At 58.5% G+C, this 26,511-nt stretch overlaps 1 protein-coding gene across 3 annotated transcripts in view; it reads left to right on the forward strand.

Annotated features, from left to right (window-relative positions):
* Window positions 1-691: 691 nt before the first annotated feature.
* The window catches only part of NEK4 (NIMA related kinase 4), a 532,367-nt gene continuing 506,547 nt past the window's right edge, over window positions 692-26,511 (forward strand). For all 3 annotated transcript variants that reach the window (XM_085624188.1, XM_085624190.1, XM_085624189.1), the window contains exon 1: window positions 692-917. In XM_085624188.1, coding sequence (XP_085480314.1) covers window positions 807-917 — 111 coding nt within the window. In that variant the 5' untranslated portion in view covers window positions 692-806. The remainder of the gene's footprint in view (window positions 918-26,511) is intronic.

A 26,511-nucleotide genomic window follows, 5' to 3' on the forward strand; every position in this document is an offset into this window, starting at 1 on the left:
CAAATAGTTAAAACGCTAACAAGGTGCATATGTATATCGCAAAAATATAAAAGTGTCAGCGTTAGGTTAGAACATGAGTAAAATACATATTTACAAAGTTTACTTCATGTGAGTCCCAGGTAAATTACAAAAGGTACACAAGATCGACTAAAGATGCTAACAAGTTACAAGTATACAACCACAGGTACACAAGATAGGCTGAACACGTAACAAGTGACATATATTCACTTTCAACGCTGTCAGGTTACATATTTAGATTGTAAAAAAATCATATAAAAGGTGTCAGAGATAGGTTGAAACAGGAGTAAAATATATATTTACATAGTTGACCTCATGTGAGTGATGGTCATAATGGTCAAGAAATGTTGAGTTATTCCAGGAAGTGTCTTTGGAGGAGGAGAGTTTTAAGATCTGTTGTGAAGATACAGCTGTACAAAGCTCCTGGAAGTTACACTAGAGTTCACTTTCTCTTTCTGCTCCTCTGAGGCCAGGGGGTTCAAAGACAGAGTCAGTGGTCGGGCCAAGGCAGCCCTATTGCCTTTGCCAATGCTTGCTTTGTAAAGCGTCCTTCATCCGCGAGGACAGGTGTTACTGCTACTTCCGGCCCGCCCTCGTTGCCATGCCTCCTGAAGCCGCCGTGATGGCAATCATATGACTGTCTCAGGCTACAGTTCGTATCTCCGCGCGGGCAGCTGGGAATTCTACATCCGGCCCCGCCCCCGTTGCCATGGCTCCAGGAAGCTGCCGCCTGGGCCTGCTCTGTCCCCGCCACGCCGCGGGCTGAAGTAGTGATCGGGGCGGCGAGCATGGAGCGGGAGGCGGGGAGCCGGCTGGACCAGTACTGCCTCCTGCGGCCCGTGGGCAAGGGCAGCTACGGGGAGGTGACCCTGGCGAAGCACCGGCGGGACGGAAAGAAGGTAGGGGGGGGGCTCGAAGGGCGGAACCAAGGGGCCGAGTTGGTGCAGAGGGCAGGGTCTGAGGGACCCAGGGTGGGAGGAGGGCAGCACACGGTACCGGCCTGAGACACCGGAGCAAAACCGCCCCTTTGTCGACACGTGCCTGCACCCCTTCACTGACAGCACACCACCTCCTGCAGGCCCCTCACTGACAGCACACCACCCTCTGCAGGCCCCTCACTGACAGCACCCCCCCCCCCCCGCAGGCCCCTCACTGACAGCACACCACCCCCTGCACCCACTCACTGACAGCACACCACCCCCTGCACCCACTCACTGACAGCACACCACCCCCTGCACCCCCTCACTGACGGCACCCCCCCCCCCCCGCAGGCCCCTCACTGACAGCACACCACCCCCTGCACCCACTCACTGACAGCACACCACCCCCTGCACCCCCTCACTGACGGCACCCCCCCCCGCAGGCCCCTCACTGACAGCACACCACCCCCTGCACCCACTCACTGACAGCACACCACCCCCTGCACCCCCTCACTGACGGCACCCCCCCCGCAGGCCCCTCACTGACAGCACACCACCCCCTGCACCCACTCACTGACAGCACACCACCCCCCTGCACCCCCTCACTGACGGCACCCCCCCCGCAGGCCCCTCACTGACAGCACACCACCCCCTGCACCCACTCACTGACAGCACACCACCCCCTGCACCCATTCACTGACAGCACACCACCCCCTGCACCCCCTCACTGACGGCACCCCCCCCCCGCAGGCCCCTCACTGACAGCACACCACCCCCTGCACCCACTCACTGACAGCACACCACCCCCTGCACCCCCTCACTGACGGCACCCCCCCCCCCGCAGGCCCCTCACTGACAGCACACCACCCCCTGCAGGCCCCTCACTGACAGCACACCACCTCCTGCAGGCCCCTCACTGACAGCACACCACCCCCTGCACCCACTCACTGACAGCACACCACCCCCTGCAGGCCCCTCACTGACAGCACACCACCCCCTGCACCCCCTCACTGACGGCACCCCCCCCCCCCCCCGCAGGCCCCTCACTGACAGCACACCACCCCCTGCAGGCCCCTCACTGACAGCACACCACCTCCTGCAGGCCCCTCACTGACAGCACACCACCCCCTGCACCCACTCACTGACAGCACACCACCCCCTGCAGGCCCCTCACTGACAGCACACCACCCCCTGCACCCCCTCACTGACGGCACCCCCCCCCGCAGGCCCCTCACTGACAGCACACCACCCCCTGCAGGCCCCTCACTGACAGCACACCACCTCCTGCAGGCCCCTCACTGACAGCACACCACCCTCTGCAGGCCCCTCACTGACAGCACACCACCCCCTGCACCCACTCACTGACAGCACACCACCCCCTGCACCCCCTCACTGACGGCACCCCCCCCCCCCACAGGCCCCTCACTGACAGCACACCACCCCCTGCACCCACTCACTGACAGCACACCACCCCCTGCAGGCCCCTCACTGACAGCACACCACCCCCTGCACCTCCTCACTGACGGCACACCACCCCCCCACAGGCCCCTCACTGACAGCACACCGCCCCCTGCAGGCCCCTCACTGACAGCACACCACCCCCTGCACCCCCTCACTGACAGCACCCCCCCCCGCAGGCCCCTCACTGACAGCACACCACCCCCTGCAGGCCGCTCACTGACAGCACACCACCCCCTGCAGGCAGCTCACTGACAGCACACCACCCCCTGCAGGCCCCTCACTGACAGCACACCGCCCCCTGCACGCCCTTATTAACAGCACCCCCCGCAGGCCCCTCACTGACAGCACACCACCCCCTGCAGGCCCCTCACTGACAGCACCCCCCGCGCAGGCCCCTCACTGACAGCACACTACCTCCTGCAGGCCGCTCACTGACAGCACACCACCCCCTGCAGGCCCCTCACTGACAGCACACCACCCCCCGCAGGACCCTCACTGACAGCACACCACCACCTGCAAGCCCCTCACTGACAGCACACCACCTCTTGCTAGCCCCTCACTGACAGCACACTACCTCCTGCAGGCCGCTCACTGAGAGCACACCACCCCCTGCAGGCCCCTCACTGACAGCACACCACCCCCCCGCAGGACCCTTACTGACAGCACACCACCCCCTGCAGGACCCTCACTGACAGCACACCACCCTGTGTTAGCCCCGCACACCACCCCCTGCAGGACCCTCACTGACAGCACACCACCCCCTGCAGGCGCCTCACTGACAGCACACCACCCCCTGCTAGCCCCTCACTGATAGCACACCACCCCCTGCAGGCCCCTCACTGACAGCACACCACCCCCTGCTAACCCCTCACTGACAGCACACCACCTCCTGCTAGCCCCACACACCACCCCCTGCAGGCCCCTCACTGACAGCACACCACCCCCTGCAGGCCCCTCACTGACAGCACACCACCACCTGCAAGCCCCTCACTGACAGCACACCACCTCTTGCTAGCCCCTCACTGACACCACCCCCCCCCTTGCAGGCCCCTCACTGACAGCACACCACCTCCTGCTAGCCCCGCACACCACCCCCTGCTGGCCCCTCACTGACAGCACACCACCCCCTGCTGTTGCAGGGATTCTGCTTATGCACAGAACTATGCGCAGGAACCAAGGTCCTCAGTGAATTGTGGTGTACCAAAAACCCACCTCAGAACCCAGAACTCCTTATCCGACCAGCATCAGTGTCCCATTCGTTATCCGAGGTTTAGCTCGGCGGTCCCAATGTATAGACAACCCAGAACAAGCAACTTAGTGTATATCTCAGGAATGGTGGGAATCAGAAATACCTGTTCGTAATTATTCTCATATCAGTCCACAACAGAATAAACAGAGACACGGTAAAGTTTAAAGAGTTTATTTTATAAACCTCGCGTCCTAAGATGCAGCAGTTTGGCTAACCTAAGCAGATGATGTAGTGTTTAAAAGGTTGAAAATTGTAGGGGTGCGTTATATTCACTGTTAGTCGGCACCCGCATATAATCAAATGTGTACTCAGGTATTTTGTGTGCGAAAAGTATTAAGAGATGTATAAGCTGTATCAAATTAATTTAGAAGTGTTAGCAATGTACAATGATATTGTGGATGTTTTAGAGAAATGCATAGAGTTTAGTTTATATGAACGCATTGTGAAGTTAACGTGTAACCTAGAAAATGTTCATGTAGATTGTGCAAGGCATACATGAAAGGGAAGACGTAAATGCCAATAGTGTGATTTAGACATGCTTGTGTAACCGAAGTAGTGGCCAGAATTCACATATATCGTTGAGGCGAAAGGCCTGTTATTTTCTTATGTTAGCCGAGGGCAATAGGCCAAAAGGATTTATTCCAGTAGAGGTTTTAGGCTGTAGTAAATTGCAAAGTTAAAAGATGTGAAGTATGTCTGCATTCCATGATCTCACTCCAGGTGCAAGGACAGTTGCTTCGTTAGTAGAGAAGTTCTTTGTTCACGAATTGACTTATGTAGTTAAAGCCAGACATGGGAGTGCATTGGAATGTGCCGATCGTAACTCCGAGTGCGGACGGTGTCTGGGACTCAAGGCCAGGCTGATGGACGATGGAACTGGACAGCGCTCGATGGAAAATTACTGAAAGACGACCCGGCTGAAGAGGAGGTGCAAAAGGGCATGTTCTGGGATTTGGGGTTCTGTATTAGGGAAAGCGCCCCGAGGGTGGAAGCAGAACAGAGCAGCCCAGAGCAGAGAAGAGTTAGTCGAGGAGCTAGAGGGGGCATTTTTATAGATCAAGCTCTCTAAGTGAAGACTTCTTAGGAAGTTTCACTCTGACACCTTTTCTCGATTTGAGGGTCTCAAGGGATTGCTAAGTAGGGATGACATCTAGTACAGAGTAGGGACAGAGATGGTATGGTCCAGTGTCCCTAATATCGACATTGGCTTAGTAGTTTTCTACCTCATGCTTTTAGAAATTGTGCTTTTAGTTATTTTTAGTCGTATGCGGATTCCTCGTAGAGTAGCATTTGTGTTAGTGCCTATGTATTTGTTGTGCCTCGTATTGAGGAGTTTGTATCTTCAAATTTTTATGCTGATAATAAAAGCCAGAGAGCCAAGAGATTAAGTCTCGAGTCCTTGATTATGACAAATTACGGACAGCATTTTCCGATAATTGTGTTTATTCCCTCTACGCTATTGGGCAAGTAAAAAGTTCCATCCGACCAGAGTGGGTTCTAGTAGATAATTGGCGGATGCGAAAATGGGCCGGAGCACAGACAAACGATTAAAATCAAAACCATCAGCATAGTTACAATACCATAGAAAATGAAAGGAGTAATCATACTAAAATGACAGTGGATCTAAGCCACCTTCCTTTCTCTAGCAAACTAATAGTATTATTATTAGACTAGTAAAAGGTCTCTAGGCTTGAATGGGGAACCCCATACCGTAAAGATCAGCTCAGTGAGATCACATCACAGGATCAGCTAAGTTCTGCTCCTGGGAAAGCTCTTCTTCCGAATGTAATGAAAACATGTAATACTGCAATATTAAAAGCACCCGACTTTCAGGTATTTGCAGCTGCGTGCGTCTTATGGCTAAATAGTGGGCCGATCAACCTGAACCCAACAACATGCACCGTCTAGCCACCCAGACTGTTTCTTTACACTGTGTACAGACCAAGGTCGCTGCTCACTGTTTGGGATGTAAACAACAGACAGTTCTCATGTGAAGCAAAGTCGAGTAAGCATTTCTCAATTTAATAACATGTGACTACAGTGTTGTGTGCAAAAGCAGCAACAGCTGCAAGATGGCTTTCTAACCTCTAACGCGGTTGTGCTAACTTAGCATTGTACATATATAGATAACGATCTTCACTACACTGCTAACCCCTCACTGACAGCACACCACCGCCTGCTAGCCCCTCACTGAGAGCACACCACCCCCTGCAGGCCCCTCACTGAGAGCACACCACCCCCTGCAGGCCCCTCACTGAGAGCACACCACCCCCTGCAGGCCACTCACTGACAGCACACCACCTCCTGCCAGCCCCTCACTGACAGCACACCACTCCTGCCGGCCCCTCACTGACAGCACACCACCCCCTGCAGGCCCCTCACTGACAGCACCCCCCCCTGCAGGCCCCTCACTGGCAGCACCCCCCCCCCCCTTGCAGGCCCCTCACCCCTTTAGGATCCAAGATGCAAGTAGTACAGCAGTGGCACAAAGTACCACAAATCGGTCGTGGGGAATGGGGGTAGCGGGACAGTCTTTCAAGATAGTGTCTCAGCGAAATACCCTGCGGATAGCTCACAATCCTCGAGCTGGAGGGTGTCGATTCTCTGGGCGATCTCTTACCGAGTCGTCCTCAAGGGGAGCGCCGCGAGTCTCTCAGCAGGCACAGGTGGTCGGAGTTCGGGAGCCGCGATTCCGTCAGAAAGGCTCAGATGGTTCAATAGCTGGGGGCCGCGAGTCACTCAGCAGGCCCAGGTGGTTCAGTGCTCGGGAGCCGCGACCTCGTCAGCAGGGCTCAGATGGTTCAATAGCAAGAGGCCGCAAGTCACTCAGCAGGCCCAGGTGGTTCAGTGCTCGGGAGCCGCGACCTCGTCAGCAGGGCTCAGATGGTTCAATAGCAAGAGGCCGCGAGTCACTCAGCAGGCCCAGGTGACTTCAGCGTTCAGGAGCCGTGACAGCATCAGCAGGCTCGGATGGTTCCAGGTCTTCTCTACCTTCGTTTCTCCGGCACCCCTTGTTATACTCCGCTTGCTCTTTGAAGTTCGCGGTCCTCGCAGAGGGGGGCTGGGGTGACGGAGGGGGTTCGGCGGGATTTCCTGCCGCTCACTTCTTTGGTCTTTTCAGGTGGGTCTGGGAGGGACCCCAGACGCTCGGCATGGGAGGCGCCTGCTCCCCAGGGGCCTGGTGGCCGATCGAGTCTTCCCGGGGAAGGCGACCCGAGGTGTGACTGGGCTGGCGCCTTTGGGTCTGGCTCGAGGGTTCCCGCTCCCTCGGTCGGACATGCGTGGTAGGGTGTCGAGTCTGTCAGGGCTCTGGCCGGCCCTCGGATCTGGGTGGCTGGGGCGGCCGGAGTCGGAGATGTCGTGTCTTGAGGGTGGTTGCAGGTTGGCTGGATGCTTGGGAGGGCAACGCCGTGAGGCCGGTCTCACAAGGCCCCTCACTGATAGCACACAACCCCCTGCAGGCCCCTCACTGACAGCACACCACCCCCTGCAGGCCCCTCACTGACAGCACACCACCCCCTGCAGGCCCCTCACAGACAGCACACCACCTCCTGCTAGCCCCTCACTGACAGCACCACCCCCTGCAGGCCTCTCACTGACAGCACACCACCCCCTGCTATTCCCTCACTGACTGGACACCACCCCCTGCAGGCGCCTCACTGACAGCACACCACCTCCTGCAGGCCACTCACTGACAGCACACCACCCCCTGCAGGCCCCTCACTGACAGCACGCCACCCCCTGCTGGCCCCTCACTGACAGCACAACACCCCCTGCAGGCCCCTCACTGAAAGTACCCCCCCCCTTGCAGGCCCCTCACTGACAGCACACCACCCCTGCAGGCCCCTCACTGACAGCACACCACCCCTGCAGGCCCCTCACTGACAGCACACCACCTCCTACTAGCCCCTCACTAACAGCACACCAGCCCCTGCAGGCACCTCACTGACTGCACACCACCCCCTGCTGGCCCCTCACTGACAGCCTACCACCTCCTGCTAGCCCCGCACACCTCCCCCTGCAGGCCCCTCACTGACAGCACGCCACTGCCTGCAGGCCCCTCACTGACAGCACACCACCTCCTACTAGCCCCTCACTGACAGCACACCACCCCCTGCAAGCCCCTCACTGACAGCACACCACCCCCTGCAGCCCTTCACTGACAGCACACCACCTCCTACTAGCCCCTCACTAACCGCACACCAGCCCCTTCAGGCACCTCACTGACTGCACACCACCCCCTGCTGGCCCCTCACTGACAGCCTACCACCTCCTGCTAGCCCCGCACACCTCCCCCTGCAGGCCCCTCACTGACAGCACACCACTGCCTGCAGGCCCCTCACTGACAGCACACCACCCCCTGCAGGCCCCTCACTGACAGCACACCATCCCCTGCAGGCCCCTCACTGACTGCACACCACCCCCTGCTGGCCCCTCACTGACAGCCTACCACCTCCTGCTAGCCCCGCACACCTCCCCCTGCAGGCCCCTCACTGACAGCACACCACTGCCTGCAGGCCCCTCACTGACAGCACACCACCCCCTGCAGGCCCCTCACTGACAGCACACCATCCCCTGCAGGCCCCTCACTGACAGCACACCACCCCCTGCAGGGCCCTAACTGACAGCACACCACCTCCCGCTAGCCCCTCACTGACAGCACACCACCTCTTGCTAGCCCCGCACTGACAGCACCCCCCCCTGCAGGCCCCCCACAGACAGCACACCACCTCCTGCTACACCCGCACACCACCCCCTTCAGGCCCCTCACTGACTGGACACCACCCCCTGCTAGCCCCTCACTGACTGGGCACCACCCCCTGCAGGCCCCTCACTGACAGCACACCACCCCCTGCAGGCCCCTCACTGACAGCACACCACCCTCTGCAGGCCCCTCACTGACAGCAAGCCACCCCCTGCTGGCCCCTCACTGACAGCACACCACCCCCGGCAGGCCCCTCACTGACAGCACCCCCCTGCAGGCCCCTCACTGACAGCACACCACCCCCTGCTAGCCCCTCACTGACAGGACGCCACCCCCTGTTAGCCCCTCACTGACAGCACACCACCACTGCAGGCCCCTCACTGACAGCACCTCACCCCTGCAGGCTCCTCACTGACAGCACACCACCTCCTGCTAGCCCCTCACTGACAGCACACCACCCCCTGCAGGCCCCTCACTGACAGCACACCACCCCCTGCAGGCCCCTCACTGACAGTACACCACCCCCTGCTAGCCCCTCACTGACAGCACACCAGCCCCTGCAGGCACCTCCCTGACTGCACACCACCCCCTGCTAGCCCCTCACTGACAGCATACCACCTCCTGCTAGCCCCGCACACCTCCCCCTGCAGGCCCCTCACTGACAGCACACCATCTCCTGTTAACCCTGCACACCACCCCCTGCAGGCCCCTCACTGACAGCACACCACCCCCTGCAGGCCCCTCACTGACAGCACAACACCCCCTGCAGGCCCCTCACTGACAGCACACCACCTCCTGTTAACCCTGCACACCACCCCCTGCAGGCCCCTCACTGACAGCACACCACCTCCTGCCAGCCCCTCACTGACAGCACACCACTCCTGCCGGCCCCTCACTGACAGCACACCACCCCCTGCAGGCCCCTCACTGACAGCACACCCCCCTGCAGGCCCCTCACTGACAGCACCCCCCCCCCTGCAGGCCCCTCACTGACGGCACACCCCCCTGCAGGCCCCTCACTGACAGCACCCCCCCCCTGCAGGCCCCTCACTGACGGCACACCGCCCCCTGCCGGCCCCTCACTGACGGCACACCACCCCCTGCAGGCCCCTCACTGACAGCACACCGCCCCCTGCAGCCCCCTCACTGACAGCACGCCACCCCCTGCAGGCCCCTCACTGACAGCACGCCACCCCTTGCAGGCCCCTCACTGACAGCACGCCACCCCCTTATAGCCCCTCACTGACAGCACACCACCGCCTGCAGGCCCCTCACTGACAGCACACCACCTCCTGCTAGCCCCTCACTGACAGCACACCACCTCCTGCTAGCCCCTCACTGACAGCACACCACCGCCTGCAGGCCCCTCACTGACAGCACACCACCTCCTGCTAGCCCCGCACACCACCCCCTGCAGCCCTTCACTGACAGCACACCACCTCCTGCTAGCCCCTCACTGACAGCACACCAGCCCCTGCAGGCCCCTCACTGACAGCACACCACCTCCTGCTAGCCCCGCACACCACCCCCTGCAGGCCCCTCACTGACAGCACACCACCTCTTGCTAGCCCCGCACACCACCCCCTGCAGGCCCCTCACTGACAGCACACCACCTCGTGCAGGTCCCTCACTGACAGCACACCACCTCCTGCTAGCCCCACACACCACCCCCTGCAGGCCCCTCACTGATAGCACACCACCCCCTGCAGGCCCCTCACTGACAGCACACCACCTCTTGCTAGCCCCTCACTGACAGCACCCCCCCCTGCAGGCCCCTCACAGACAGCACACCACCTCCTGCTACACCCGCACACCACCCCCTGCAGGCCTCTCACTGACAGCACACCACCGCCTGCAGGCCCCTCACTGACAGCACACCACCTCCTGCTAGCCCCTCACTGATAGCACACCACCTCCTGCTAGCCCCTCACTGACAGCACACCACCGCCTGCAGGCCCCTCACTGACAGCACACCACCTCCTGCTAGCCCCGCACACCACCCCCTGCAGCCCTTCACTGACAGCACACCACCTCCTGCTAGCCCCTCACTGACAGCACACCAGCCCCTGCAGGCCCCTCACTGACAGCACACCACCTCCTGCTAGCCCCGCACACCACCCCCTGCAGGCCCCTCACTGACAGCACACCACCTATTGCTAGCCCCGCACACCATCCCCAGCAGGCCCCTCACTGACAGCACACCACCTCGTGCAGGTCCCTCACTGACAGCACACCATCTCCTGCTAGCCCCACACACCACCCCCTGCAGGCCCCTCACTGATAGCACACCACCCCCTGCAGGCCCCTCACTGACAGCACACCACCCCTGCAGGCCCCTCACTGACAGCACACCACCCCCTGCAGGCCCCTCACTGACAGCACACCACCTCTTGCTAGCCCCTCACTGACCGCACCCCCCCCCTGCAGGCCCCTCACAGACAGCACACCACCTCCTGCTACACCCGCACACCACCCCCTGCAGGCGCCTCACTGACAGCACACCACCCCCTGCAGGCCCCTCACTGACAGCACACCACCCCCTGCAGGCCCCTCACTGAAAGCACCCCCCCTTGCAGGCCCCTCACTGACAGCACACCACCCCTGCAGGCCCCTCACTGACAGCACACCACCCCTGCAGGCCCCTCACTGACAGCACACCACCCCTGCAGGCCCCTCACTGACAGCACACCACCTCCTACTAGCCCCTCACTGACAGCACACCACCCCCTGCAGGCCCTTCACTGACAGCACACCACCCCCTGCAGTCCTTGTGAGACCGGCCTCACGGCGTTGCCCTCCCAATCATCCAGCCAACCTGCAACCACCCTCAAGACACGACATCTCCGACTCCGGCCGCCCCAGCCACCCAGATCCGAGGGCCGGCCAGAGCCCTGACAGACTCGACACCCTACCACGCATGTCCAACCGAGGGAGCGGGAACCCTCGAGCCAGACCCAAAGGCGCCAGCCCAGTCACACCTCGGGTCGCCTTCCCCGGGAAGACTCGATCGGCCACCAGGCCCCTGGGGAGCAGGCGCCTCCCCTGCCGAGCGTCTGGGGTCCCTCCCAGACCCACCTGAAAAGACCAAAGAAGTGAGCGGCAGGAAATCCCGCCGAACCCCCTCCGTCACCCCAGTCCACCCTCTGCGAGGACCCCGGACTTCAAAGAGCAAGCGGAGTATAACAAGGGGTGCCGGAGAAACGAAGGTAGAGAAGACCTGGAACCATCCGAGCCTGCTGACGCTGTCGCGGCTCCTGAACGCTGAAGTCACCTGGGCCTGCTGAGTGACTCGCGGCCTCTTGCTATTGAACCATCTGAGCCCTGCTGACGAGGTCGCGGCTCCCGAGCACTGAACCACCTGGGCCTGCTGAGTGACTCGCGGCCTCTTGCTATTGAACCATCTGAGCCCTGCTGACGAGGTCGCGGCTCCCGAGCACTGAACCACCTGGGCCTGCTGAGTGACTCGCGGCCCCCCCAGCTAGTGAACCATCTGAGCCTTGCTGACGGAATCGCGGCTCCCGAACTCCGACCACCTGTACCTGCTGAGAGACTCGCGGCGCTCCCCTTGAGGACGACTCGGTAAGAGATCGCCCAGAGAATCGACACCCTCCAGCTCGAGGATTGTGAGCTATCCGCAGGGTATTTCGCAGAGACACTATCTTGAAAGACTGTCCCGCTACCCCCATTCCCCACGACCGATCTGTGGTACTTTGTGCCACTGCTGTACTACTTGCATCTTGGATCATAAAGATCCCTTGAAAATCATCGATAAAAGAACCTATCGTCCTACAAAGAATACGTGTGGTGTCACTCTGTTCGTAGTGTATATCAGGGTGTGCGCGCCTAGTTCGGCCTACGTGGGAGAGGTGGGTCAAAGGGGTGGGCAAGACGGGCATCGAACCCCCCTCCGGCGAACGCCTTTCCAACAGTCCTTCACTGACAGCACACCACCTCCTACTAGCCCCTCACTGACAGCACACCAGCCCCTGCAGGCACCTCACTGACTGCACACCACCCCCTGCTGGCCCCTCACTGACAGCCTACCACCTCCTGCTAGCCCCGCACACCTCCCCCTGCAGGCCCCTCACTGACAGCACACCACTGCCTGCAGGCCCCTCACTGACAGCACACCACCCCCTGCAGGCCCCTCACTGACAGCACACCACCTCCCGCTAGCCCCTCACTGACAGCACGCCACCCCTGCAGGCCCCTCACTGACAACACAACACCCCCTGCAGGCCCCTCACTGACAGCACACCACCTCTTGCTAGCCCCTCACTGACAGCACCCCCCCTGCAGGTCCCCCACAGACAGCACACCACCTCCTGCTACACCCGCACACCACCCCCTTCAGGCCCCTCACTGACTGGACACCACCCCCTGCTAGCCCCTCACTGACTGGACACCACCCCCTGCAGGCCCCTCACTGACAGCACACCACCCCCTGCAGGCCCCTCACTGACAGCACACCACCCCCTGCAGGCCCCTCACTGACAGCAAGCCACCCCCTGCTGGCCCCTCACTGACAGCACACCACCCCCTGCTAGCCCCTCACTGACAGCACACCACCCCCTGCAGGCCCCTCACTGACAGCACACCACCCCCTGCAGGCCCCTCACTGATAGCACACCACCGCCTGCAGGCCCCTCACTGACAGCACACCACCTGCTGCTAGCCCCGCACACCACCCCCTGCAGCCCTTCACTGACAGCACACCACCTCCTGCTAGCCCCTCACTGACAGCACACCAGCCCCTGCAGGCCCCTCACTGACAGCACACCACCTCCTGCTAGCCCCGCACACCACCCCCTGCAGGCCCCTCACTGACAGCACACCACCTCTTGCTAGCCCCGCACACCACCCCCTGCAGGCCCCTCACTGACAGCACACCACCTCGTGCAGGTCCCTCACTGACAGCACACCACCTCTTGCTAGCCCCACACACCACCCCCTGCAGGCCCCTCACTGATAGCACACCACCCCCTGCAGGCCCCTCACTGACAGCACACCACCCCTGCAGGCCCCTCACTGACAGCACACCACCCCCTGCAGGCCCCTCACTGACAGCACACCACCTCTTGCTAGCCCCTCACTGACCGCACACCCCCCCTGCAGGCCCCTCACAGACAGCACACCACCTCCTGCTACACCCGCACACCACCCCCTGCAGGCCTCTCACTGACAGCACACCACCCCCTGCTAGCCCCTCACTGACTGGACACCACCCCCTGCAGGCGCCTCACTGACAGCACACCACCTCCTGCAGGCCCCTCACTGACAGCACACCACCCCCTGCAGGCCCCTCACTGACAGCACGCCACCCCCTGCTGGCCCCTCACTGACAGCACACCACCCCCTGCAGGCCCCTCACTGAAAGCCCCCCCCCTTGCAGGCCCCTCACTGACAGCACACCACCCCTGCAGGCCCCTCACTGACAGCACACCACCCCTGCAGGCCCCTCACTGACAGCACACCACCTCCTACTAGCCCCTCACTGACAGCACACCACCCCCTGCAGGCCCTTCACTGACAGCACACCACCCCCTGCAGTCCTTCACTGACAGCACACCACCTCCTACTAGCCCCTCACTGACAGCACACCAGCCCCTGCAGGCACCTCACTGACTGCACACCACCCCCTGCTGGCCCCTCACTGACAGCCTACCACCTCCTGCTAGCCCCGCACACCTCCCCCTGCAGGCCCCTCACTAACAGCACACCACTGCCTGCAGGCCCCTCACTGACAGCACACCACCCCCTGCAGGCCACTCACTGACAGCACACCACCTCCCGTTAGCCCCTCACTGACAGCACGCCACCCCTGCAGGCCCCTCACTGACAGCCTACCACCTCCTGCTAGCCCCGCACACCTCCCCCTGCAGGCCCCTCACTGACAGCACACCACCGCCTGCAGGCCCCTCACTGACAGCACACCACCCCCTGCAGGCCCCTCACTGACAGCACACCACCTCCCGTTAGCCCCTCACTGACAGCACGCCACCCCTGCAGGCCCCTCACTGACAACACAACACCCCCTGCAGGCCCCTCACTGACAGCACACCACCTCTTGCTAGCCCCTCACTGACAGCACCCCCCCTTCAGACCCCCCACAGACAGCACACCACCTCCTGCTACACCCGCACACCACCCCCTTCAGGCCCCTCACTGACTGGACACCACCCCCTGCTAGCCCCTCACTGACTGGACACCACCCCCTGCAGGCCCCTCACTGACAGCACACCACCCCCTGCAGGCCCCTCACTGACAGCACACCACCCCCTGCAGGCCCCTCACTGACAGCAAGCCACCCCCTGCTGGCCAATCACTGACAGCACACCACCCCCGGCAGGCCCCTCACTGACAGCACACCACCCCCTGCTAGCCCCTCACTGACAGGACGCCACCCCCTGTTAGCCCCTCACTGACAGCACACCTCCTCCTGCTAGCCCCTCACTGACAGCACACCACCCCCTGCAGGCCCCTCACTGACAGCACACCACCCCCTGCTAGCCCCTCACTGACAGCACACCAGCCCCTGCAGGCACCTCCCTGACTGCACACCACCCCCTGCTGGCCCCTCACTGACAGCATACCACCTCCTGCTAGCCCCGCACACCTCCCCCTGCAGGCCCCTCACTGACAGCACACCACCTCCGGTTAACCCTGCACACCACCCCCTGCAGGCCCCTCACTGACAGCACACCACCGCTTGCAGGCCCCTCACTGACAGCACACCACCGCTTGCAGGCCCCTCACTGACAGCACACCACCCCCTGCAGGTACCTCACTGACAGCACACCACCCCCTGCAGGCCCCTCAATGACAGCACACCACCCCCTGCAGGCCCCTCACTGACAGCACACCACCTCCTGCTAGTCCCTCACTGACAGCACGCCACCCCTGCAGGCCCCTCACTGACAGCACGCCACCTCCTGCTATCCCCTCACTGACAGCACGCCACCTCCTGCTATCCCCTCACTGACAGCACACCACCTCCTGCAGGCCCCTCACTGACAGCACGCCACCCCCTGCTAGCCCCTCACTGACAGCACACCACCCCCTGCAGGCCCCTCACTGACAGCACACCACCCCCTGCTAGCCCCTCACTGACAGCACACCACCTCCTGCAGGCTCCTCACTGACAGCACACCACCTCCTGCTTGCCCCGCACACCACTCCCTGCAGGCCCCTCACTGACAGCACACCACCCCCTGCAGGCCCCTCACTAACAGCACACCACCCCCTGCAGGCCCCTCACTGACAGCACACCACCTCCTGCAGGCTCCTCACACCACCCCCTGCAGGCCCCTCACTGACAGCACACCACCCCCTGCAGGCCCCTCACTGACAGCACACCACCCCCTGCAGGCCCCTCACTGACAGCACACCACCCCCTGCAGGCCCCTCACTGACAGCACACCACCACTGCAGGCCCTTCACTGACAGCACACCACCTCCTATAACCCCTCACTGACAGCACACCAGCCCCTGCAGGCCCCTCACTGACAGCACACCACCTCCTGCTTGCCCCGCACACCACCCCCTGCAGGCCCCTCACTGACAGCACACCACCTCCTGCTAGCCCCTCACACCACCCCGTGGAGGCCCCTCACTGACAGCACACCACCTCCTGCTAGCCCCTCACTGACAGCACACCACCCCCTGCAGGTCCCTCACTGACAGCACACCACCCCCTGCAGGTCCCTCACTGACAGCACACCACCCCTGCAGGCCCCTCACTGACAGCACACCACCTCTTGCTAGCCCCTCACTGACAGCATACCCCCCTACAGGCCCCTCACTGACAGCACCCCACCTCCTGCTAGACCCGCACACCACCCCCTGCAGGCCCCTCACTGACAGCACACCACCCCCTGCTAGCCCCTCAATGACTGCACACCACCCCCTGCAGGCCACTCACTGACAGCACACCACCTCTGCAGGCCCCTCCATGACAGCACGCCACCCCCTGCTGGCCCCTCACTGACAGCACCTTCCCTGCAGGCCCCTCACTGACAGCACACCGCCCCCTGCAAGCCCCTCACTGACGGCACACCACCCCCTGCAGGCCCCTCACTGACAGCACACCGCCCCCTGCAGGCCCCTCACTGACAGCACACCACCCCCTGCTAGCCCCTCACTGACAGCACGCCAGCCCCTGCAGACCCCTCACTGACAGCACACCACCTCCTGCTAGCCCCGCACACCACCTCCTGCTAGCCCCTCACTGACAGCACACCACCTCCTGCACACCACCTCCTGCTAGCCCCTCACTGACAGCACACCACCTCCTGCTAGCCCCTCACTGACAGCACACCAGCCCCTGCAGGCCCCTCCCTGACTGCACACCACCCCCTGCTGGCCCCTCACTGACAGCATACCACCTCCTGCTAGCCCCGCACACCTCCCCCTGCAGGCCCCTCACTGACAGCACACCACCTCCGGTTAACCCTGCACACCACCCCCTGCAGGCCCCTCACTGACAGCACACCACCGCTTGCAGGCCCCTCACTGACAGCACACCACCGCTTGCAGGCCCCTCACTGACAGCACACCACCCCCTGCAGGTACCTCACTGACAGCACACCACCCCCTGCAGGCCCCTCAATGACAGCACACCACCCCCTGCAGGCCCCTCACTGACAGCACACCACCTCCTGCTAGTCCCTCACTGACAGCACGCCACCCCTGCAGGCCCCTCACTGACAGCACACCACCTCCTGCTAGCCCTCACTGACAGCACGCCACCTCCTGCTATCCCCTCACTGACAGCACGCCACCTCCTGCTATCCCCTCACTGACAGCACACCACCTCCTGCAGGCCCCTCACTGACAGCACGCCACCCCCTGCTAGCCCCTCACTGACAGCACACCACCCCCTGCTAGCCCCTCACTGACAGCACACCACCTCCTGCAGGCTCCTCACTGACAGCACACCACCTCCTGCTTGCCCCGCACACCACTCCCTGCAGGCCCCTCACTGACAGCACACCACCCCCTGCAGGCCCCTCACTGACCGCACACCACCCCCTGCAGGCCCCTCACTGACAGCACACCACCTCCTGCAGGCTCCTCACACCACCCCCTGCAGGCCCCTCACTGACAGCACACCACCCCCTGCAGGCCCCTCACTGACAGCACACCACCCCCTGCAGGCCCTTCACTGACAGCACACCACCACTGCAGGCCCTTCACTGACAGCACACCACCTCCTATAACCCCTCACTGACAGCACACCAGCCCCTGCAGGCCCCTCACTGACAGCACACCACCTCCTGCTTGCCCCGCACACCACCCCCTGCAGGCCCCTCACTGACAGCACACCACCTCCTGCTAGCCCCTCACACCACCCCCTGGAGGCCCCTCACTGACAGCACACCACCTCCTGCTAGCCCCTCACTGACAGCACACCACCCCCTGCAGGTCCCTCACTGACAGCACACCACCCCCTGCAGGTCCCTCACTGACAGCACACCACCCCTGCAGGCCCCTCACTGACAGCACACCACCTCTTGCTAGCCCCTCACTGACAGCATACCCCCCTACAGGCCCCTCACTGACAGCACCCCACCTCCTGCTAGACCCGCACACCACCCCCTGCAGGCCCCTCACTGACAGCACACCACCCCCTGCTAGCCCCTCAATGACTGCACACCACCCCCTGCAGGCCACTCACTGACAGCACACCACCTCTGCAGGCCCCTCCATGACAGCACGCCACCCCCTGCTGGCCCCTCACGGACAGCACCTTCCCTGCAGGCCCCTCACTGACAGCACACCGCCCCCTGCAAGCCCCTCACTGACGGCACACCACCCCCTGCAGGCCCCTCACTGACAGCACACCGCCCCCTGCAGGCCCCTCACTGACAGCACACCACCCCCTGCTAGCCCCTCACTGACAGCACGCCAGCCCCTGCAGACCCCTCACTGACAGCACACCACCTCCTGCTAGCCCCGCACACCACCTCCTGCTAGCCCCTCACTGACAGCACACCACCTCCTGCACACCACCTCCTGCTAGCCCCTCACTGACAGCACACCACCTCCTGCTAGCCCCTCACTGACAGCACACCAGCCCCTGCAGGCCCCTCACTGACAGCACACCACCCCCTGCTGGCCCCTCACTGACAGCACACCACCTCCTGCTAGCCCCGCACACCTCCCCCTGCAGGCCCCTCACTGACAGCACACCACCTCCTGCTAACCCCGCACACCACCCCCTGCCGGCCCCTCACTGACAGCACACCACCCCCTGCAGGCCCCTCACTGACAGCACACCACCCCCTGCAGGCCCCTCACTGACAGCACACCACCTCCTGCTAGCCCCTCACTGACAGCATGCCACACCCTGCCAGCCCCTCACTGACAGCATGCCACCCTTGCAGGCCCCTCACTGACAGCACACCACCCCCTGCTAGCCCCTCACTGACAGCATGCCACCCTTGCAGGCCCCTCACTGACGGCACACCGCTCCCTGCAGGCCCCTCACTGACAGCACACCGCCCCCTACTGGCCTCTCACTGACAGCACACCGCCCCCTGCTGGCCTCTCACTGACAGCACACCACCCCTGCAGGCCTCTCACTGACAGCACACCACCTCCTGCTAGCCCCAAACACCACCCCCTGCAGGCCCCTTACTGACAGCACACCACCTCCTGCTAGCCCCTCACTGACAGCACACCACCCCCTCCCTGCAGGCCCCTCACTGACAGCACACCACCTCCTGCTAGCCCCTCACTGACAGCATGCCACACCCTGCCAGCCCCTCACTGATAGCATGCCACCCTTGCAGGCCCCTCACTGACAGCACACCACCCCCTGCTATCCCCTCACTGACAGCACGCCACCTCCTGCTAGCCTCTCAATGACAGCACACCGCACCACCTCCTGCTAGCCCCTCACTGACAGCACACCACCCCCTGCATGCCCCTCACTGACAGCACGCCACCTCCTGCTAGCCTCTCAATGACAGCACACCGCACCACCTCCTGCTAGCCCCTCACTGACAGCACACCACCCCCTGCATGCCCCTCACTGACAGCACACCACCTCCTGCTAACCTCTCACTGACAGCACACTGCACCACCTCCTGCTAGCCCCTCACTGACAGCACACCACCCCCTCCCTGCAGGCCCCTCACTGACAGCACACCACCCCCTGCTGCCTTTCACTGACAGCACACCACCCCCTGCTGGCCCCTCACTGACAGCACACCACCCCTTGTAGGCCCCTCACTGACAACACACCACCCCCTGCAGGCCATTCAGTGACAGCACCCCCCCCCCCTTCTTAGCCCCTCGCTATGTGAACTAGATTTCCCTCTGTAGTGCTGGGAAGCGCCTGACCTGGATCCACAGCTTTAGAGACGGGTTGCGCCTGACTTGGATCCACAGCTTTAGAGACGGGATGCGCCTGAACTGGATGCACAGCTTTAGAGACGGGATGTGCCTGAACTGGATCCACAGCTTTAGAGACGGGATGCGCCTGAACTGGATGCACAGCTTTAGAGACGGGATGCGCCTGAACTGGATGCACAGCTTTAGAGACGGGATGCGCCTGAACTGGATCCAGAGCTTTAGAGACGGGATGCGCCTGAACTGGATCCAGAGCTTTAGAGACGGGATGCGCCTGAACTGGATCCACAGCTTTAGAGACGGGATGCGCCTGAACTGGATGCACAGCTTTGGAGACGGGATGCGCCTGAACTGGATGCACAGCTTTAGAGACGGGATGCGCCTGAACTGGATCCACAGCTTTAGAGACGGGATGCGCCTGAACTGGATGCACAGCTTTAGAGACGGGATGCGCCTGAACTGGATGCACAGCTTTAGAGACGGGATGCGCCTGAACTGGATCCAGAGCTTTAGAGACGGGATGCGCCTGAACTGGATCCAGAGCTTTAGAGACGGGATGCGCCTGAACTGGATCCAGAGCTTTAGAGACGGGATGCGCCTGAACTGGATGCACAGCTTTAGAGACGGGATGCGCCTGAACTGGATGCACAGCTTTAGAGACGGGATGCGCCTGAACTGGATGCACAGCTTTAGAGACGGGATGCGCCTGAACTGGATGCACAGCTTTAGAGACGGGATGCGCCTGAACTGGATCCACAGCTTTAGAGACGGGATGCGCCTGAACTGGATGCACAGCTTTAGAGACGGGATGCGCCTGAACTGGATGCACAGCTTTAGAGACGGGATGCGCCTGAACTGGATCCAGAGCTTTAGAGACGGGATGCGCCTGAACTGGATCCACAGCTTTAGAGACGGGATGCGCCTGAACTGGATCCAGAGTGATACTGCTGGGATGTGGTTGAACTTCATCTGTAATGCCAGTCTTCTGCTGAACTGGGCTTATGTCTGCTATGTCTGGATGGAGGTTGAACTGGGCCTATGGTTAGAATGCCAGAATTGACCCCATGGCTATTATGGTGGATGTGACTGAACTGGACCAATGGCTGTTGTGCAGGGGTGGGGCTGAACTGAAAGGAAGTCATGAAGGCCATGATCCGGATGAACTATGCCAATGACTCTAATGTCCGTATGCGGCAGAACTGACCCATAGGTATATTGCAGGTTGTGGATGCACTGAAACGATCACTTGATGCCTGTACACAGTATCTTTTGCGCTTATTCCCACGTTGAGGTCTAGAGTTTTAAAACCTTCCATCTTAGGAAGACTTTGCATGGTCCATGCTAACATCTGTTTATTTGGCCTTCAGTCGCTCTAAAGTTCCTTAGTTCCTCCCATAGGTGGCCATCAGATCATCTCTATTTCTTTGAGACTGCATTATTAAGAGTTTAGCTGTTCTAGGAAGGATGGAAGATTGTTCGGGCTTTGCAATCATGGGACACAGTACACACATATGTTCCAGACAGGAATACCTATCCTTCCAGCAAGCTTCGCTTCCTAGGACCACCTCACTGGAGCCTACCTTGGGCTATTTGTTTATTTTATTCCATTTATGTTGTGTTAACAGTTTGGGCCTTTTCCAATTTTCATCCAGGCATGCATGGGCCTTTTCCTTTGTGTCTCTAAAGCCAACTTCTTTTAGAACAGGTTCCTGGTTTGTCTGTGATTTGTCGTGTGCGTTTCTCAATAGAACCCTGGCAGGTTCACTACCGTTCAATCAATCGATATTTCTGTGTTGATTTGCCTGTGTTTTGTAACCTGAACGTGTTTGGGGACATTCTGGAATGTCTGTCTTGGCTTTGTTTCTGGAGTTTACCCCTTGTGGCTTGCAGTAATCTAACACTTTCCTTCAGTTTTTCCTTTACCTATTAAGCTCCCATGCTGCCTTATTACAGTCTGTCGTTTTATTATGCACACGCCAGCCAGATGTCCTCAAACTGTTCATGGTCCCCCTTCCCCTGCATTTATTTCTTATTCTTTTTTGGGGGTCTTTCTTTTCACCATTCTCAAGTGGCTGCTTGGTACATCTCCAGTTTATGATCCTATGGTGGCTCGTCATTAAATGGTCGACTCAACGCACACTAACGCTCTCGGAGGGCTCTGTGGTCTTCTGTCACTCGTAGGGCTGGGTATGCTGTGTTATCATAGTGCCAGTGAGTATGTCTTATCCATCTTCATTTACCACTGGCTCATTAGACTGGGAGAGAGGATGAAGGTTTGTGGAGTTGTCGAGTTAGGGTCTGGCCCCTTGCTCCTCTTCCAATCACCTCTTTGTGATGTTTCTTTTCAGAACCACCTGTAGTTGTCTCCCGAGTATTGCACTGCTAGGTTTCTTACTGTGTTCGATATAGAATCGTCCCACAAGTCTACCTGGAGCAGCCTGTGCATTAAAACGCTGCCTGGCTTTCTCCATTATGGTAAAGGGTGGTGCTTCCTCGGATAGTTCCCTGTCACTTTGCACCACTCATTCCTGGGGACATCTGAGAGAACTGTCCTAGCCCGTAGGCACTGAAGACACCTTAAAGCATCAAACTGGTGACCAGGCCTTCATACAGCTTCGGTTGGGAACCCCGTTCTTTCCTATAGTTTATTTCATGTCCCTTTGTATATTCTATCCGTTGCCCCAGAGGGGCTGTTTACAGTTGTCTAGGGTCCTTATAATAGATCATAAGGTCAGGGGGCTCTTGGTTTCCCATTTTTCCCAACCCATTTTCGAGTCTATGCCCCCAAGCATCCTCTTCACCCCTATGGACCATCTATTTGATTGCAGTGCTCTGGTAGATCTGTCAAACATTTATCTGTTCTAGTACATACTTCCACTCCACTCCTAAGATCCCATCATCCACTACTGTGGTCTGGGATAGCAGTCAAACCAAGCCTCTGTTTCTGTACATGCATCTTCTCCACCTCTAAGAACCATCTATTCCACTTCCATGCTGAGAATGAGCCGCCAAACCAATTCTCTGTCTCAACACATGCACCCCCTCTTCTCCTAAGGACCCTCTTTTCCACTGCCGTCCAAGGTAGAGCTGTCAAACCAAGCCTCTGTACCTAGACATGCAGCACCTATACCCCTAGGGTCCCTGTTCCACAGCCATCTCTTGGTAGTGCTGTGATACCAAGCCGCTGTCCATGGACATGCACCCCCTATGCTCCTATGGACTCTGTTCCACAGCCATCTCTTGAAAGAGCTGTCATACCAAGCCGCATGCATGGACGTGCACCCCCTATACCCCTAGGGACCATGTTTCACGGCCATCTCTTGAAAGAGCTGTCATACCAAGCCGCTGTCCATGGACGTGCACCCCCTATACCCCTAGGGACCCTGTTCCACAGCCATCTCTTGGTAGACCTGTCATACCAAGCCACTGTCCATCGACTTGCACCCTCTATACCCCTAGGGACCCTGTTCCACTGCCATCTCTTGGTAGAGCTGTCATACCAAGCCGCTGTCCATGGACGTGCACCCCCTATACCCCTAGGGACCATGTTTCACTGCCATCTCTTGGTAGAGCTGTCATACCAAGCCGCTGTCCATGGACATGCACCCCTCCATCCCTAAGGAGCCTCTATTCCACCGCAGTCCTTGGTAGAGCTGTCATAGCCGCTGTCCATGGACATGCACCCCTCCATCCCTAAGGAACCTCTATTCCACCGCTGTCCTTGGTAGAGCTGTCATACCAAGCCGCTGTCCATGGACATGCACCCCTCCATCCCTAAGGAACCTCTATTCCACTGCAGTCCTTGGTAGAGCTGTCATACCAAGCCGCTGTCCATGGACATGCACCCCACCATCCCTAAGGAGCCTCTATTCCACTGCAGTCCTTGGTAGAGCTGTCATACCAAGCCGCTGTCCATGGACATGCACCCCTCCATCCCTAGGGAGCCTCTATTCCACTGCAGTCCTTGGTACAGCTGTCATAGCCGCTGTCCATGGGCATGCACCCCTCCATCCCTAAGGAGCCTCTATTCCACCGCAGTCCTTGGTACAGCTGTCAAACCAAGCCGCTGTCCATGGACATGCACCCCCTATGCTCCTATGGACTCTCTCTTCCACCCCCATCCCTCGGTAGAGCTGTCAGACCAGGCCCCGTACTATCATCTCTCGCCCCTCGGGCCCTATCGTTTAACTGCTATCCCCTGGCAGTACAGAGTATTGAGATCTTCTTGGTGTTGACAGTCTCAAGCTGTAGAACCAAGTGCTGTGCCTTCCCGTGTTGGGCTTTAGTATAGGATGCAAGTCCTCTACTCCGGCTATGACTTGGAGGGTCCCCTGCCCACTGAGCAGATCCCCCTCCCCTCTAAACTTTTTAAACGGTCAGTGATCACACACTTTTGCCTTTCTGACCATTTACAGCCTTCGGTTGCTTCTGGTAAGTTTGCTCTCCATAAAGCATCCACATAATACCTTTGTATATGAAAGCTCTGTATCTAGAGGAGCTTTTCGTCCGCCCTTGCTTTGAGTCACCATGATGTGTTGTCAAACGTTGGATCTGCCTTATCACATCCTTTTGTCCTGTGTCTCTTTAGGTAATCACCTCTCCTGTGTGCACTTCCTGGAAGAGATGTCCTTTCAGAACTGCAGCAGGAAAGTGGCTTGACTTGGAATCCTTTCCAAACCTCCTGATAACTCTCCACTCTTGCCATTCCCTGTATCCTGATGAATGGACTCCCCAGTGACCTTTTCACTGTTCTTCTATAAATAACAAAAGCAAAAATGTAAAAGAGGATATGTCCTTTTATCCTGTTTTCCCATAAAAAACCACCCCATGTGCTCTGCTACACGCAGTGGTGGTGGATTCCGTCACCGCACCTCTAGAATAACTTTAGTTGTCTTAATACGTAGCCTTTAATAAGGGATCACTTGGGCAAATGCACCTCCTCCTTGTGTAAATTTAGAACAAGGGCCATTGTCTGAGATGCTGCCCTGAAGAAAGAAGGTAGGGTAGTGGAGGGAGTGGCAGGGCAGGGTGTCCGCTTTGTCAGTGTCTACTCGATTAAAAGGAAGTCAAACAAAAGACCATGTGATGACATACGCTCTTCAAAACAAAGCATGTTAAATAAATTATAAGCGAAATGTTTTGTATTTCCATCTCTCTATTTTTACTTGCAATGTGGGCACAAGGTGTGTATGTATGTGGCATTACTATAGCAGAAACCTATATGAAAGGCAGCAGCGGCTGTACAGCCAAAGTCAAAGGACTTTCCTATTATTGCTCATTAGCATTTAGTGTACCTGTTATCGATTCATGCAGATCAATACCATTGGGTAAACTCAAGGTGATGAGGCAAGCGATAGACAGCAGGATGATAATCCGGGTATTAGGCCGATCAGGCGAGTAGTGGAATCGCCGTGTGTTCATACAGCCTTCCTGCCCTGATCCACGATGGTTCATATAACTAGAAACAGTGATCTGTGGGTTCAAATGCTCTAGCTTGGAGGGTCTGAATCAAGAAAATAGTAAATTATCAGTTCAGTTCAAATAACTTTATTCGATTCATGTGAATCATAAAAGTATGTCATTCATACATAAAATAATTAAACAAAACTTAAAACTTGCTATACAGCAATTGGGATGAGTACATATAGTTGCAGTTTAAAATGTTGAGGCAGATTTTTATAATATTCAACATTTTCTCAGTCTATCACAGGTTTACAGAACAAATTTAAAACCTAAAATCACTCTAGGCCCAGGTCCCCTATCACAATTCATATAGTTTCCTAATTAATAAAGCAGTTCTAATTAAGTTGAGCACAGCGCTGCAAATAGCAGCGGTGGACAAAGATCGTAAATAATTAAAACCTTTTTGATAAGAACAAGGGCGAATTTCCTTCAAGATAGGCTTAATAAAGCGTGCCCTTATGTCTTAATATAGCGTGCAAAACAGCATAAAGTGCACTGTGCTTTGTTGGGCTAAATTATTACAAGGACAGAGAGTCAATCTCTCATACCAACTTGCCTGTTTAAGAAAGTGCAATGTGCAAAGACGAAACCTGGTCAAGAGGAAACGTGATTGTGTATGAATAGTAAAAGACAAATAAAATTGCTGATAGCATGACGGCCCGTAAGTTAGTATCTCATCGGCCCGAATAGACATTCTCAATTCATTATAATATGCATTTTTTATAGTTAATTTCATGTTAGACTGTATGCCATCAGGGTTATCATAGTAGTTTCCCGAGCCGATCTTATTAAAAGTATCTTTCACATAAGAGCCAGGGAATAGACAGGGCCTTTTCCAGACTCATACAATCTCTAATAATCGCCCTGGTGAATGATAACTCCTCTGAAGTCCACACTTTCCCCCATCGAATCAGTGGGGCGATGTTTACTCTATCTTTAACATAGTCCAATCCCACTTCAGAGTGACAACATTTTGTGGGAAATCTAATGGGAACCTTCAGCAATCTTTTAAAGAATTTATTTTCCAGAATTTGTATCTGGCTGCATTTTTGATTGCCCCATTCTCCTGGCCCATAAGTTGCTACCGACAGGCATTTTGATTTATAAAGAGTTAGCATTTTTGCTACCGGCTTATGTCCCAGCTTGCACACAAAGCGGAACAGGCCCTCTATCATTCTACTGGTGTGTTGAACCCTGGCTGTAATCAAATGGTCCCAATTCAGTTTGTTGTTAAAAATATTCCCCAGATATGTGAAATTAAGTACCTTATCAATAATCTTTTCTTTTACCACAAATGTTCTTGTTTATGCCTGTTTTGGGCCACAAAGCATGATAAAAGA

Source organism: Triturus cristatus, chromosome 9 (assembly GCF_964204655.1).
Source record: "Triturus cristatus chromosome 9, aTriCri1.1, whole genome shotgun sequence".
Classification (NCBI taxonomy): Eukaryota; Metazoa; Chordata; class Amphibia; order Caudata; family Salamandridae; genus Triturus; species Triturus cristatus.